General features: G+C 36.4%; 1 protein-coding gene across 41 annotated transcripts in view; it reads right to left on the reverse strand.

Moving 5' to 3' along the window:
* Nucleotides 1–1195: 1195 nt before the first annotated feature.
* Rims2 (regulating synaptic membrane exocytosis 2) overlaps nucleotides 1196–15362 on the reverse strand; it is a 586271-nt gene continuing 572104 nt past the window's right edge. For 38 of the 41 annotated variants that reach the window (XM_077801030.1, XM_077801026.1, XM_077801047.1 and 35 more), the window contains 5 exons: nucleotides 7495–7636; nucleotides 3789–3901; nucleotides 3368–3469; nucleotides 1845–1984; nucleotides 1196–1414 (listed from right to left, as the gene is read on the reverse strand). In XM_077801030.1, the coding sequence (XP_077657156.1) occupies nucleotides 1196–1414; nucleotides 1845–1984; nucleotides 3368–3469; nucleotides 3789–3901; nucleotides 7495–7636 (716 nt within the window). Of the gene's footprint in view, nucleotides 1415–1844; nucleotides 1985–3367; nucleotides 3470–3788; nucleotides 3902–7494; nucleotides 7637–15172; nucleotides 15179–15362 lie in introns of all 41 variants that reach the window. The other 3 variants (XM_026384541.1, XM_077801063.1, XM_026384540.1) reach the window with 3 other exon arrangements.

Below are 15362 nucleotides of genomic sequence, written 5' to 3' on the forward strand. Positions count from 1 at the left end.
TCTTAAATAGATTTTCCCTTGAGAAATTCATAAATTCAGAAGCATCTATAGCTCTGAATCAAACATGGGTTATAAGAGAGGATCAGATCAAAAAGTTGTAATTTTTTAGAATAAGGTTCACTCTGGGAGAACAAAAATAAAATATTAAAAGAGGGAGAAGAGGAAAAGTAAGACAGAGAAGAGAAAGATGTGAAAAATTTGCACATATTGAACTCCATAAGATCTGTATATTTAACATGGAAATAAATTGAATATATTATACTTATTTGTCACATAAAGAGAATTTTACGCATCTTCTAGAAAGAATTTTCATTTGTAATGTCTGCCAAAACACAGACTATGATTAGCTTAAAGAATAAACATGGTGTGTCTTGTATCACCCTGTTGCATTCTCTCCCCTTTTTAAAACCATGCACTAGTGAAATTTATTTTTAAAAATAATATAAATTGTTGAAAATGGCTGATTTTTATTTATTTTTCTTTTTTTGCAAGTTGCAGCCCCAAGAAAATAATTTAAGTAATCAGCTAATCTGTGTCCATGCAAAAAAAGTTTCTTTAATTTCATTCAGTACAGTGTAGCCACAGAACTTTGTTTTTCAGAGTCCAACACATCTTGGCATTAGTGAATGACATGCGGCTGGAGCTACTGAGTTGGCCACTCTTCCTGCTGGACCCTGTCCAGGGGAGGGCTGACACTTTGTTCCCGACCACTTCTTTGGTGTCTTGCTTTACACCTGATGCTTCTAAGGACTTCTTTGCTCCTTGACCTGTAACATGGCTCAGAGGCTGTATAGCTCTATTTCTGTGGCATAATGGGGCTTTGGGGTCAGATAAATGAAGAAAAAGGAACAATAAAAATATAAAGGTGCCATTGAAAAGGGCTTTTGTTGCATGAAACTGACTGATTCTTTGAGATAAATCCATGGCTTCAGATTGGACCACAACTCCAGTGTGGCTGAACTCCAAACCTCTCAGTTCTTCATAGCTCTGTCCTTTCACCTGAGGGCCTTCCTTAGGGCACAATGTGTGCAACTTCCTCTGAGAACACAGGATCGCTCTGTATCCCTAGAAACGGGCTCAGAAGACACAACATTAAGCATGCAGTGTTACCAGGGTTTGCGACCTGTGGATTTTTTTCTTTTTTTTTTTTTTTCCTTTTGTAACGCTGGTTGCTGTGACAACAGTTTTACAGCTGCTATGAACGAGAGTAAGAAGGTCCGGTTGAACTTTCCAGAGATGATTGGGAAGCTCTTCTGGTCAGAGGGGCCAAGGTTGGATCTACTAGGGAGGAAGGGGGGAAGAGTTTGAACCATCCAATCACCATATTGGATAGTTCCAGTTCATCTAAAAGAATCTGGGCCACGCCCATAAAGGATTTGTGATCCATGCGGCCATAATCTCCCCAGACAATGATCTGTTGGCGAAATAAAAAGTAATGTCAGAGTAATCAAGTACATAACAAAACCTTGTAAAATACATTAAAATACTAAAATGCAATCAGTTAATGTTCTGACATCAAAGATTAAAAGAAACCATTGTATTTGATTAATGGGATAGTTGTCTTTAACTACAAGGATACAAGTTCCATTAAGAAAACTGTGCTGGAGGTTAGGATCATAAGCAGTCAGGGAGACTGGCTGATGGTGACCGGGCTTTGCACGCTTCTGATTCACTTCAAAGGGAACATCAACGTGCATAGCTTTATGGCATGGGCTATTGCTTTGAAATTTTCAAACAATTTGAGCTGTGTGGAACATAAAAGAGGGAATAGAAAAGATACAGGATAAAAGGTCTGACTCTGTGAAATGCTTTCTTATTTAAGGGATCAATGACTTAGTAAATACCTGTAAAACTTTTCCTTGAGGACTCTCTTCAAAAGATAACAGCTGCTGGTAAAGGGGCTCCAGCGTTTTTCTTGCCACTTTTGTTTTCTTCTTGGCTATGCAGACTCCATTATCTAATAGGTACACCTTTACGTAGGGTGCTGGGAAAGCAAACATAGAGGTGATGAGCCATGAACTGTGGCTGTGGCATACCTGACACAGGTGTCACCTGCAAGAACTGAAAAGGCTGGCAGAGATCCAAAGCCACTGGCCTTGCAACCCTGGGTCAAAATCATTAGATAAACAACGGATAACTGTCTGGCATTTAGAGAGGTTAGGGGATGTTGACACAGCCTGAGCATTTTTTTTCTTTTTCTTCAAATTATTTTGGTATCAACTAACTATGTAAATTTAAACATGGCATTAAATAAGGTGAGATGCTTCCAGTTCCTATCAATATTCAAGAGTGATGTCTTAGTCTTTAATTTACCAATACTTAAATTTAGTTAAAGATGCTTAAAATTCTTGTTTTACTCATCTACCTTCACAAATCACTTCTCGCCCAGAGGCATTTATTTTTTGCTGGTGTGTGAAGGTACAGAATGGGTGGGGTTTGAGATGATGTGTTTAGTTAGGAAGAGGCAGCTAATTGTGAATTCTATGGCTTAAAATTTATCTGACAAACATTTCATAAAATTATGCTCAATTATGTAAAAGTCACGATATTCTTTATGGCATAGTGAGTTGACAAGCTCTAAGACCTTTACAAACACCATCATTTTAATCATCATTACAAGGTTGTACATAGGGAATATATACTACATTTAAAAATTTCTGTAAGGATAGAGAAGTTAAGAGATTCAAAACACAAATCAGTCAGTGGAGGTGCTGAGGCTGGAATGCAAGTTTCAAATCCTTAGCAATTGTTTTATACTTCTGATTGAATGACCTCTGCACGATGTTTGTGGAGTCACTGAGCCATTTCCCATGGTTTCAAACACCTTAAATTATGACATTTCGGTATGAAGTATATGGCGTAAAGTTATAACAGTGTCTCTCTTTCTTAATATACAACAGGAAATCATACCTTAGAATATCCAGGATACATAGGATGATGCTACTATGGGGGCCTGTACCTATTTTTATTCTAATTCCAGAACACTAAGGATACTGAAGGAGAATTTTGAAGCTCCATTTAAACTAAAGAATAACATGGAACACCAGGTAGCAAAAAATCCGAACTTTGAATATACAAGTTGTGACAAAATGAATTATTTAAGGGTAGTGGTTTACATTTTGCAGTGGTTTCTAGTTATATATGTACTTATTTAACAACTTGTATATCATCTCATCAGATCAACCTATTGAACACTCTTTCAGGATGTACATACAGACTGCAATAGCCCCAAACCAGTCAGAGAATTGACTTACCTATCAGTATCTTTGATTAACTAATAACTAAGTTTTTGGCAATAAAAACAAAGCCTCTACATTGAGAAACAATGGATTATGGGTAATAATAGAAGAATCTTTTCTGGTTTTACCTGGCAGTGTCTTGGAACCTGGTTTTACAACAAGGCCACGGGCCCGAATGATTTCCACCTCCAATTGTCCCTTTTTGTCCATCATTCCTATCTGAATATCACCTAATAGTGCATGGAAAAGAAATAGACACACCTTACTGTACAAACATGGAAAGAAATGCTTTGCCAAAGATCTTGGCTTAACATCATTTCATCATTTCCCATATATTTTCTTAAACTAAAAAACATTTAATATTTTATCAATGTCTTCCTTTAAAAATCAAAAGAAATTATAATAGAAAAAAAGAAAGCTTTTTTGTGTTAAAATACAAGATAATTTATCCCTACTGATAATACTGTCAAAGACTCTATGAAATTGAGAGAAAGCAATTTTCAATAATCTAAAAGAAGAGCAATGGAATCATGAGGCAGAAATTCTTACCCATTGCAGGAGTAGCTAAAGTCTGGCGTCCCACTAGCTGAGCAGGACCAAGGCCATCAAGGAAATCACTAAACTGGCTATCGGAGGCCAAGCGGACACCAGGGAAAATCAGACTGAAGGCAAAATAACAAAAAGAATTAATTCCTCAACCTCAACTTGCTCTCAGGACCCTCCAGCTCCCTCAACATGGCGGGATACTTGGCAACATCACTTTGGTGTATATTTATTATATCCCAACACGCTACTCCACCTCCATAGCTCTTGCTCTGTATTCTCCAGATGCCCACGTGTGCCACCAGAAACTCTTGTTGCCTATATTGCAGGTTCCTGTTCCTGTGTCTTTCTCTCCCTTGGTGTGGAGGGCTGGGGCTGTGATTTCTGTCACAGATGCTCAGTACATGTCAAGCATGTATTCCACTACAGGCTTTACCATATTAATCTTCTTGGCTGAACTGAATTGTATTACTTATCACCTTTTATAGATGAGGAAACACTTCCGGGTCATTCCTATCAACATGTAAAACAACATGGTATTGTTTTTTCCATTTTACAAGAAGAAAAGAAAATATCTTCCCTGACTCCATTTTGTTCTCTTGCTATTACCCCATTTCTTTATTGAAACTCCTTGACAAAGTTGTCATTATGTGCTGTCTTCACTTTCTTTTCTTTCATTCACTTTTGAGACTCTATCTGTTGTTCATTTTCATCACTCCACCAAAACTGGATCAAAGTCACTGCAGTGGTAATTCCAGCTGTTAACACTCAGGCCTCTTTTAATTTAATGGAGTAGCAAGCTGAACACAACTGAAACACCCCTTCCTTGAAACACTATCTCTACTTAGCTTCCTGAGTCTCTAGGCTCCTGGTTTTCCTCTTTCTCACCTGTCACTCTAATCTTCTTTGCTACTGCTGTTACCAAACCCTAGAGCTCAAATCTTTCACCTCTTTTCTATATGTTTTAATTCCCTTGGTGGCTTCATCCAGTCTCATGGTTTTATTTTATTTCATTATTGTTATATATATTTTTTAGTTGTAGTTAGACACAATACCTTTATTTTATTTATTTATTTTTATGTGGTGTTGAGGATCCAACACAGTGCCTTACACGTGCTATGCAAGCACTCTACCCCTGAGGCACAACCCCAGCCCCCAGTCTCATGGTTTGAAATGCTCTTTATGCTACTATTGCCTACACTGACATCTCCACTGTGGACCTCTCAAGACACAGACCTGTATCCCAGATGCTTAGATTACCTATCTTCTGGGATGTCTAATACATACTTGAGACTGAATTTGTCCAAACTAACATCCCCAAGCCCCTTCAAAGAAATAGAAAAACTAAAGTCTAGTCCTCTCAGAGGATTCCCATTTTAATAAATGGCAGCTTCATTCTTTCAATTGCTCAGCTATGTACTCATCTTTTTTTCTTGTTCTCTGTATGGGATTGAGTCACCAATGTGACTGCAGATTGAGTCTTTAAAAGAATTAAGATAAAATGAGGTGATAAAGATAAGGCCCTAATCCAATATGACTTAGAAGAAAAGGAATAGACACCAGGGTATGAGAGAAAAGGCCATGAGAAGATACAAGGTGGCCAGTTGAAAACCAATAAGAAAGACCTCAGGAGAAACCAAACCTGTTGACACCTTGATCTTGATCTTGTTATGGCAGCTCTAGGAAACTAATATTCTCTATTTCATTATCCATATCAAATGCATCAATAAATCTTATTTGTTCACTGTCAAAACAAATCTAGAATCTGAACTCAATGATACTGCTATTCTGGTCCAAGCCACAATTATCTCTCTTCTGTTTTCAGCAGGAGCCTTCTGAATGGGCTCTCTGTTGCTGCCCCTGCTGTCAGACCAATGTACTCAAACTGAAGTCAGATAATGTCCCCTGCTCAAAATGCTCCAATGATTTCTCACCTGAGTCAGGGTAAAAACAAAGTCCTTATTATACAAAGATGATACAAGCTGTCTAAACCTCACCCCACCCCCAACCTTAATTCCTCATCTGTTACACTCTGGTCCTCACTTACAGTAATGCCCTCCCCTCTGCTGATGCCAGGCAAGCTCCAGTCCAGGCCTCAGCATTGTTGCAACCTTGAAGATTCTCCCCTCAAATATCCACCTACTCACTAACTTCCTCTCAATGTGTCCTTTTCCTTGTCTACCCTGCTAAAATCCTACCTTGACCCTTTCTCGTTTCTCATTCTAGCTTTATTTTTCTCCTTAACACTTACATTACCTAATCTACTATGCATTTTATCATTTTTCTTGCACATAAATTTTAACAATTTTTCTTAATGTCTCTCTATTAGACTGAGTTTGATGAGGGTAGGGGTTTTTGTCTGTTTTGTTCACTGTTGTATCTCACCTCCTGGAACAATGCCTATAATATTTTAAGCACTCAAAATATACTTGCTAAGCTCAATTGGTAAAAATACAGCTTAGAAAAATTAAATAACTTGCTCAAGGTTCTGTAGTGCCAAAACACCAGATGAGAACTCCATCTGATATGATGCCAAAGCCCCTGGTCTTAACCACTGATACTGACTCACTCTCACACATGACTTATGCCCCCAGCTGGCAGCACAGTGTCTAGAGAAACAGAAGGTAAGATGTGTTGAATGAGTTTACAAGTATTCATCCCATTTCTCCAATAAGACTATAAACATCAGGAGCAGGGAACACAGCTTAAATATTTTATATCCCTTATAGTATATAATGCAGGGCTTTATAAATATTAGTGCTCAGTAAGCATCTGTTTTTCACTTGATTCTCTATTTTTAAGAATTTTTCTTGATGGACATCAAATATATTTCTTTTTTCTTCACCTCAGTTAATACAAATGTTTTAGTCTGTTTATATAAGTATCTCATATAACCCTATTAATACATTTTTATGTAAGCCATACATCTCTCTTGTATTTATGTAATCATGCTAGACAAATTACCCCTAGGAGACATCAGTAAGACTATGCCAGCAGATCCTATGGCCTCAAAACTGTGAACATGGAACATCTAAGCATCTATGGTGATGGTTCAGTGAGGTCAGTAAATCCACTTCCCTCTATTAATGTCCTTTACATTCCCATTTACAGAGCTGTAGCTGTAAATTACTGTTATTTTGTTGGTGACAGGGCTTTACAATCAAAGGGAAACTACATATGACTAAAAAAAGACTCATCAAGTTTTCCAGTGCCATTTTTTTTGCTATTATATTTCACATAACTTAGTGTCATACAAATTAATTTTATATAGCTAAGTTATATGAAATATAGTCATTATTGCATCAAACTAAGTATACATCAGGAGTGCATATTTTTTGGTAATAACTCAGTGCTATGATTTTTTAAAATTAGCACTGTCCATATAGCATGGCATGAATGCTTATTATTTTTGTACTTTTATATATTATTTCAAGCCAGGGCAAAATATTTTATTTGCGTGCAATGTGAGAGCCACATTTTAGCATCTTGTCATTAAAGCAAAACACTTTATCCCCGAACCTATTTCCTTTGGTATAAAAAGCCAGATATGTTGCATTGCTCAGTAGCTGGTAAGCAAAATTCTATTCACAGAAAATCAGCCAATGAAAATTAAAATGGAACAGCAGAGTGTGTGAGTTTGCTTTAGTGAAAGCAGAGGGTGGGACAGAGAAGATGGTCTCTGGGCAGCACTGAGGAGACTGGCCTCACTCACTTTCCTTCTGAGCTATAGCTGTTCATGCTGCCATCAGTGGATTCCCGGCTTGCCTGTCGGGTCATCCAGTTCCTCATCTCCACCGCCAGACCTGTTTCTGTACTCCTCTGGACAGTGCTCCGTAGCTTTTTACCTCCTGCTTCTGCAAAAACAGAAATCATATGGTATCACAGCCTGGCAACAAAAATCCTCACTGTCTGGCAAGAGTAAGTATCGGCCAACCGCATGTACAGGAAGTGTTCCTACTGAGAAGACAGAGAGAAAAGGTATTTAGAATGATTTTAAACAACATCTTATTTTATGAGATCAAAATCTTTAAGCAGCACAAATACCATTGTTTTACTTCCATTTAAAACAGTGTTCAAATTTAACATAAAGATTCAACCCACAGATAGAATAAACTTTGTTCTTGTTGTAATATTTAAAGGCCAAGTTAGTTTATGCCTACCTTCCTCCCCACTTCCTTTGTGTTCTGGTAAAGAACTGAGCCTTCAAATTACTTACAAAGAGCTGATGGTGAGACAATACTCAAATTCTAGCCTTAACTTTCACAAGAATACCTGGTTTTCTAGGGTGATAGATATCAGAAGTGAAAGCTAACAAAGGAGAGAGCCCTGTTTGATAGCAGTTTCATATATGTTGGTAACTTTCATAAAGATTCTCAAAGGGGAATGTAAAAGCTCAGCAATATCATGAGAAAACAGCTTTGAAATTTTTGGTCATGTTCTTAAGGATTTTTGGTGATGAAGCTGACATTCAGAAGCACATCAGAAGACCAGTCAGGAGACTGAGTCAAGTACTACAGATGTCACAGAGGGAGGAAGTGCTGTCTGGAGATGTCAGGGAGGGAGAGGGAGTGGGGTTGGAACCCAGGATTGAAAAGTAGACAGGTTAGAACTCAAGCAAAGAGAGAAGAGAATGCTGAGGGAGGGGAACACATGGGCAAAGATGCAAAGTCAGGGATGATCACGTGCACCCGAGGAGGTGCCAAAGCACATGAAGGAGGAATGAGGAGTGAGGTAGACAAGAAACTGAGTAAAAAATTCTACAGGCCTTAATGTTTGAATATGCAGTTGAAAGACGACCAAAGCAAGAAGGTGACACTCTAAACTATTTATATTCATTTCTTTCTTGTCCAGTCTAAATATTGACTCTGTTATTAGCTTTTTAGGATACAACCACATGGCAAGCTCTTTTAGTGGCTTACCACTAGTAAGTTCTTTTAGATCTATAAATGCTATTAGTGCCAGTGACTTGTTGAAATCTCTTTCACCAAGTTTCTTGTATTTGCTCACCACTTTGAAACACTGCTTTAAATTTCATCCATTCTCCACTGCCAATTTTAATGTACATTAACATGCTTTAATGAGCATTTACACAAAATCTAAGTTATGTTTATCTATGACTCAGTTGCATAACCTAATGATATTTTAGATAATTGATACCAAACATGTTGTACTGATATGAACTGTAAAAATACATAAAGCATCCCCCCTTGACTAGGGAAGGCTCTTATTTACAGAGGAATTAGTAAATGTAAGAAGAATGATAAATTTAAAAATTACCAATTTGCTACCTTAAGTGAGATTCATCAATGGAGCTAATGCCATTTGATGAAAGATTGGGAAAAGGATATATATATATATATATATATATATATATATATATATATATATTTGCTCACCACTTTGAAACACACACACACACACACACACACACACACACATATATATATATATATATATATATATATATATATATGCACCAAAGAATCATACCATAAATGAGTTCTAATTGTTAAAGCAAAAGAAAAAAGATACATTAACTGGGAAGATCTGTCTATTCTGTCTTAATTCATAAAAATTAGTAGTGCTACAATATATCCCTCCTTATACAAAATACACAGTATCACTTGTCAGGTTGTTGTAAACAAAATATACAAACTGTTTCCAGTCAAGTCTTTAGGACCAACTTTGAGTTTTCAAAAATACAGAGTAATACACCAGGCATGGTGGTGCACGCCTGTAATCCCAGTGGTTCGGGAGCTCAGGCAAGAGTTCAATTCCCAGTACCAATAAATAAATAAATAAAATAAAACAATGTAGTATAAATATGATAATAGACATGCATACAACATCAAATCCAGAACACAGGATACAGTTCAAGAGAATTTGCATGCTTGCTTAAAAAGTTAGCATGATGAAAAATCCAAACTTGATGAGGGAGTTTTTCTAGTTTAAAGACATCAAAGGGTGTAACCATCAAATGCTGTGAGTATATTTTGACTTCTTATTTGGAAAAAATAAGACAAAACAAATAAGAAACCCAACAAATAAAACAGTATAAAAGTAAGACAAGTAGGAAATAAAGCACAAGAAGTAAAATCAAGAATCATTAAAAGGGATAGATTCAAACTAAAAAGCTTCTTCTCAGCAAAGGAAACAATAACATGAAGAGAGAGCCTACAGAATAGGAAAAAATCTTTACCACACACACTTCGGATAGAGCACTAATATCCAGGATATATTAAAGAACTCAAAAAACTTAATACCAGAAAAAAACAACAACAACCCAATCAATAAATGAGCTAAGGAACTTAACAGACACTTCACAGAAGAAACAATCAATCAACAAACATATGGGGAAAAATGTTCATTATCTTTAGCAATTAGAGAAAAGCAAATCATCTCACTCCAGTCAGAATGGCAATTATCAAGAATACAAGCAATAATTTGTGTTGTCCAGGATGTGGGGGGAAAAAGGTACACTCTACATTGCTGGTGGGAATGCAAATTGGTGCAACCAATCTGGAAAGCAGTATGGAGATTCCTCAGAAAACTCAGAATGGAACCACCTTTTGACCCAGCTATCCCACTTCTTGGTTTATACCCAAAGGACTTAATCAGTATACTACAGTGATACAGCCACATCAAATGTTTATAGCAGCTTAATTCACAGTAGCTAAACTATGGAACCAACCTAGATGCCCTTCAACAGATGAAAGAATAGAGAAAATGTGGTATATATACAATATGGAATATTACTCAGCCTTAAATAAGAATGAAATTATGGCATTTTCAGGTAAATGGATGGAACTAGAGAATATCATGCTAAGTGAAATAAGCTAATCCCCCCAAAGCCAAAGGCAGAATGTTTTCTTTGGTCAACTGATGATGATCCATAGTTGGGGCAGAGGAGGGAAGAATGAGGGAACTTTGGATTGTGCAGAGGGGAGTGCTGTGGGGATGGGAAGGATGGTAGAATGAGACAGACATTATTACCCTATATACATATATGATTACACTACTGGTGTGACTCTGTACCATGTTCAGCCAGAAGAAGGAGAACTTGTGCTTCATTTGTGTACAATGTATGAAAATACACTCTACTGTCATATATAATTAATTAGAACAAAATTTTAAAAGTACATTAAAAAATAAATTAAAAAGTAGGAAAAATGTGAATATGGATTAAATGTTAGATGGAGTTAGAAAATTACTAATTTTTTAGATGAAGAATAGAATATTAGTTATTTAGACCTGAAATCTTATATTGTCTTCAATTTACCTTTGAATGGTGAAGCAATAAATAAATAAATAAATAAGAAAAAATACATATATATAAAACAAAGATGGAAACTGTTAGAAAAGGTTGAGAATGCAGATTAGACTATAGTACTCATGAATTTAATATTTATAGCTTTATTTCAAAGTGATTCTCAAATGATGACATCAGATAGTAGTAAAATTTTGCACAGGTGTGAACTGGAATCACAGAGCTGCTAGGCCAAGGATACAGCATTTGCTTTTCTTTGTAGCTTTAATGTTTATAGGAAGTAAACAATGCCTTTGTGAAAACTGCCATGGAGTGAGATACTTGAGTGAAGTATGAATGGGTGGAAGAAAGGAGGATACCTACAGGAAGCACCTGACAGAAGGGAAATGAGGTTCCTGCAGATCTCTGCAATGCCAAAGATCTACTCCTTTTTATTTAATGTCTCCCTCTATCAAGCAAAAACAGTGAATTGAAAATCTACTGTTATTGGGTAATGAGAGCCAGCCACTACTTACCAAAGAATAGTAATACAATGAATATGTAATTATTTTGTTTTGGGGCTGTTTTATTCATGTATCCTCTTCATAACAATTCGAAAAATGCTCATTCTTACAGATGTATTATCAAAGGGCCCAGGAGATTATATAGTTTCCTGAAGAAACATGGTAAAGGACAGAACCAGAATTTGTGCAGAGTTGCTAGACTTCAAATTCCCTGCCATTTGTTAATTTGTTGTCAGAAAACACAGGTTTGTGTGGCTGTCCTTGGACGATACTATGCTAACTCTGTAGCAGCATGCAGCTTTAGATGCAGCCTGGTGGGATGGGAAGAGCAGAGCAAAGTGAAGTCAGTCAGATCTTGGAATCAAACTGCTTCTCTAACATTTACAAGCTGGGTGACATTATTGAAGGAGTTACCCTCTCAGAGACATGTTTTTTTCCAAACTATGAAATGATAGTGATAATAATTCATATCTCATAGAATTTTTGTGGGGTTTGAGGAAAATAAATATTTAGGGTTCTTAGCAGGGCACCTGATACTTAGAAATTCTGACTTAAACTAATGGCATTATTTCTACTATTACCAGACAGGGAATTAGAAAACATGTATGTATTCTAGGTCGGTCTTATCCATTAGTTAACTGGCTCATTGGCCTTCTTGGAGTCACATTCCCTCTCTGAGTCTCTGGCTTGTCGTATTTATGAAAAAGGCAGATGGAAGAGGACGGGTGATCTCTGATATCTTTTGGCTCTAACGTCTATGAATTTGACGTTATTAATTGACCACAATTAAAAGCATACATCGAAGACATATGCTGCTCACTGTTATCTGATAGAATCAAAGAATTCTTGCTAATATACTATTTACAGTACACTGTTTCTAGTATCCCTTTAAAACTTATCTTTTGAAGGGTTCCACTACCTGAAACATTTATAGACTTATTTAAAAAGTAAATTTTTCAGCACCACAAAAATCTTTGTGTTACATTCACAATGAAAATACTTCAATCTAAATATAATGCATTATAGTGATTCACATTTAATATTCCCAATGATTTATCACATTATGAAATCTAAAAGCTGAATCTATATAACAGTGAAGGGCTATACAAAGTAAATGAGGTAGGTAGAAATCTAAGATGACTCTCATGTTACTTTACATGGCAAAAAAGATTTTGCAGATGTAATTGAGGTAACTAATCAGCTGACTTAAAGATAGGGAGATTACCTGAAGGGCTCTAGCATAACCACATGAGCCCTTTAAAAGCAGAGTGCTTTCTCTGGCTGATTGTAGAGGAGGAAATCAGAGAGATTTGAAACAAAAGAAGGATTCAATGCAACTTTGCTGGCTTGAAGATGGAAGGGGCCATGTGTAAAGGACATGAGAACAGCCACCAGCTGCTGAGAGTAATTCCTGAATGGTAGGTGCAAGAATACAGGGACCTGAGGGCTGCAACTGCAAGGAACCAGATTCTGCTAACAATCTGAATGACACTTACAGCAGATTCACCTCCATACACACGCATAGCCTCCAGACAACATCTTGATTTGAGCTATTTGATAACCCAAGGAAAAACCCCAATCACTGTGCTAGGCTTATAGTCTACAGAACTGTGAACTAATCAATGGGTATTATTTATATGTGCTAAATTTGTGATACTTGTTATACTGCAAAAGAAAATTTTGAGTCCTTTACATATATGTGTGTATGTATGTGTGTAATACACATACACACATATATGTATGTGTGTATGTATACATATGAATATATATGTGTGTATATATATACATATATATGAATATATTTATATAATAAAAACACATAAAATATTCTGTTATGACCAAAGGGGTGAATCAAGCTCAAGCAAAACTGTAAGAACTTAACCATGATTAACAAACTCTCTCTCTCTCTGTGTACTGAGATATTAAAAAAAAATACTCACATAGCAAACCCTAGAACTAAAGCCCAGATGGGGTTGCCATTGAGTACTTAAACCATTCACTCTGGTACTAAGTTTTATAATCCAAAGTGCATTTGGAGAAGATGCCTGTAGGTAAAATCAAGTTCTTGAACTGCAAAATATCACAGGCAGAAAGCAGAACACAGGAGGTGTCCTTGTTATTCTGCTCTGATTAGTCTGATGACTCATTTACCTGACACTCTCTGTATTCAAAGAGAGTCACTTAATTAAATAAAAGACCAAAGAGTCAAGTCTCTTCTAACAATATCTGAAAACCAGAAAACCCTTCAGTAATTGGACAACAAAAATCAAAAGTTCCTTCTCACTAGTGACTTGCAAAGTGTCTGAAGCCTGCCCAAGCCCAAGCTTATACTGCAATGTCTAACTCAACATCATGGTGACCTTGTTTCAAATCTCAGATCCATCAGGTGCTGTAGCACATGCCTGTAATCCCAGTGACTCAGGAGACCGAGGAATGAGGATCTCAGGTTTAAGGTCAGCCTCAGAAATTTAGCAAGGCCATAACCTACTTAGTGAGACCCTGTCCGAAAATAAAAAATAAAAATGGCTGGGGATGTAGCTCAAAGGTAAAATGCCCCCTGGGTTCAGCCCCTCAGTACCTATCAGTCAGTCAGTCAGACAATCAATCAATTAAATCTCAGACCCACAGAATCCATTCCTGTTTGCTCTCATTTGGAAAGTCTCATCTATCAGAGAGATTATTTTGGATTCAGGATTCTCTCAACATCAAATTGGGAAATTATTTATGGGAACAGAGTATAGGTCATGACAGATTCTAAAAACTGCCTGTAATTACTAGTTTAGACTACAATTTATATGCTTTAAGTTAATAAGGTATTATCTTTGCATTTTATTCAAAACAAATATTTTTCAAAGTATAATTTTTGCATTACACTTAAAGAACATTTAAAATGAGAATTTCTAAAATCACTGACTTACATAGTTTTGGAAGTAATATTGGAGATCCAGTCTATCAGTTTATATACTCCTTTATTGCAGCAATGAGAAAGACAAGGTCCTCAATAGCTAGTTCCTTTTTAGTAGATAACTCTTCAGCTTTAAAATCCATTTCAAATTGTACTTTAACTGTTTTATAAGAACTGCCTCCTGCTCTCTTAGCAGTCCCCATGGTGGCCACTGTGTGCATAATATCTCATCAACATATTTTATATCAAGACATGAAAAAGGTTGGTTTATTTACCAATGTGGTCTTGTGATCTCACTACAGAGGCTACTGTCATGGTAGGCCACTCTAACTGTATAAAATCTTATGTAATTATGTTTGTAAGGGCTTCCTACTATATAATTGAATCCTCTGAAAGTCTGAACAAAATCAAGACAACTGACAATTTCTTTTAAACCAATCTAAGACCTGCATTAACAATTAAAATAAAAATTAATAGGAATTAATAGTTGGCTCTTGAAATTATTTGAATTTAACATGAATCCATTCATTCCAATAGCTTTGTGATAACTATTATGAAAGTTATATAGCTAAATATCTACAGTAACAGTGAGCTTCAAGAAGATGCCACCATCATAATAAATATTAGGACTAGTAAAATGCTTTCATTTGTCCTCCCATCTCTGAAGTTGGATGTGGTCATGTAATTTGCTTGGCCAATGAAATGTGAGCAAAACTATCTCCTGTAATTTCAGAGCAGAAGATTTAACAGCTGATGTATGGCCACACATCAGCCCACTAATAACTGTACCTGTTTCTCTCTCAAGAGTGAAATACCACCAATATCTTCTTAATTTTCAAGTTAGATATTTTAAGGCAGTATTTTATAGTGGTATGAACATGCCATTTTTCAGTCAGATAATAGCA

The sequence above is a fragment of the Urocitellus parryii genome, chromosome 7, assembly GCF_045843805.1.
Source record: "Urocitellus parryii isolate mUroPar1 chromosome 7, mUroPar1.hap1, whole genome shotgun sequence".
Lineage (NCBI taxonomy): Eukaryota > Metazoa > Chordata > Mammalia > Rodentia > Sciuridae > Urocitellus > Urocitellus parryii.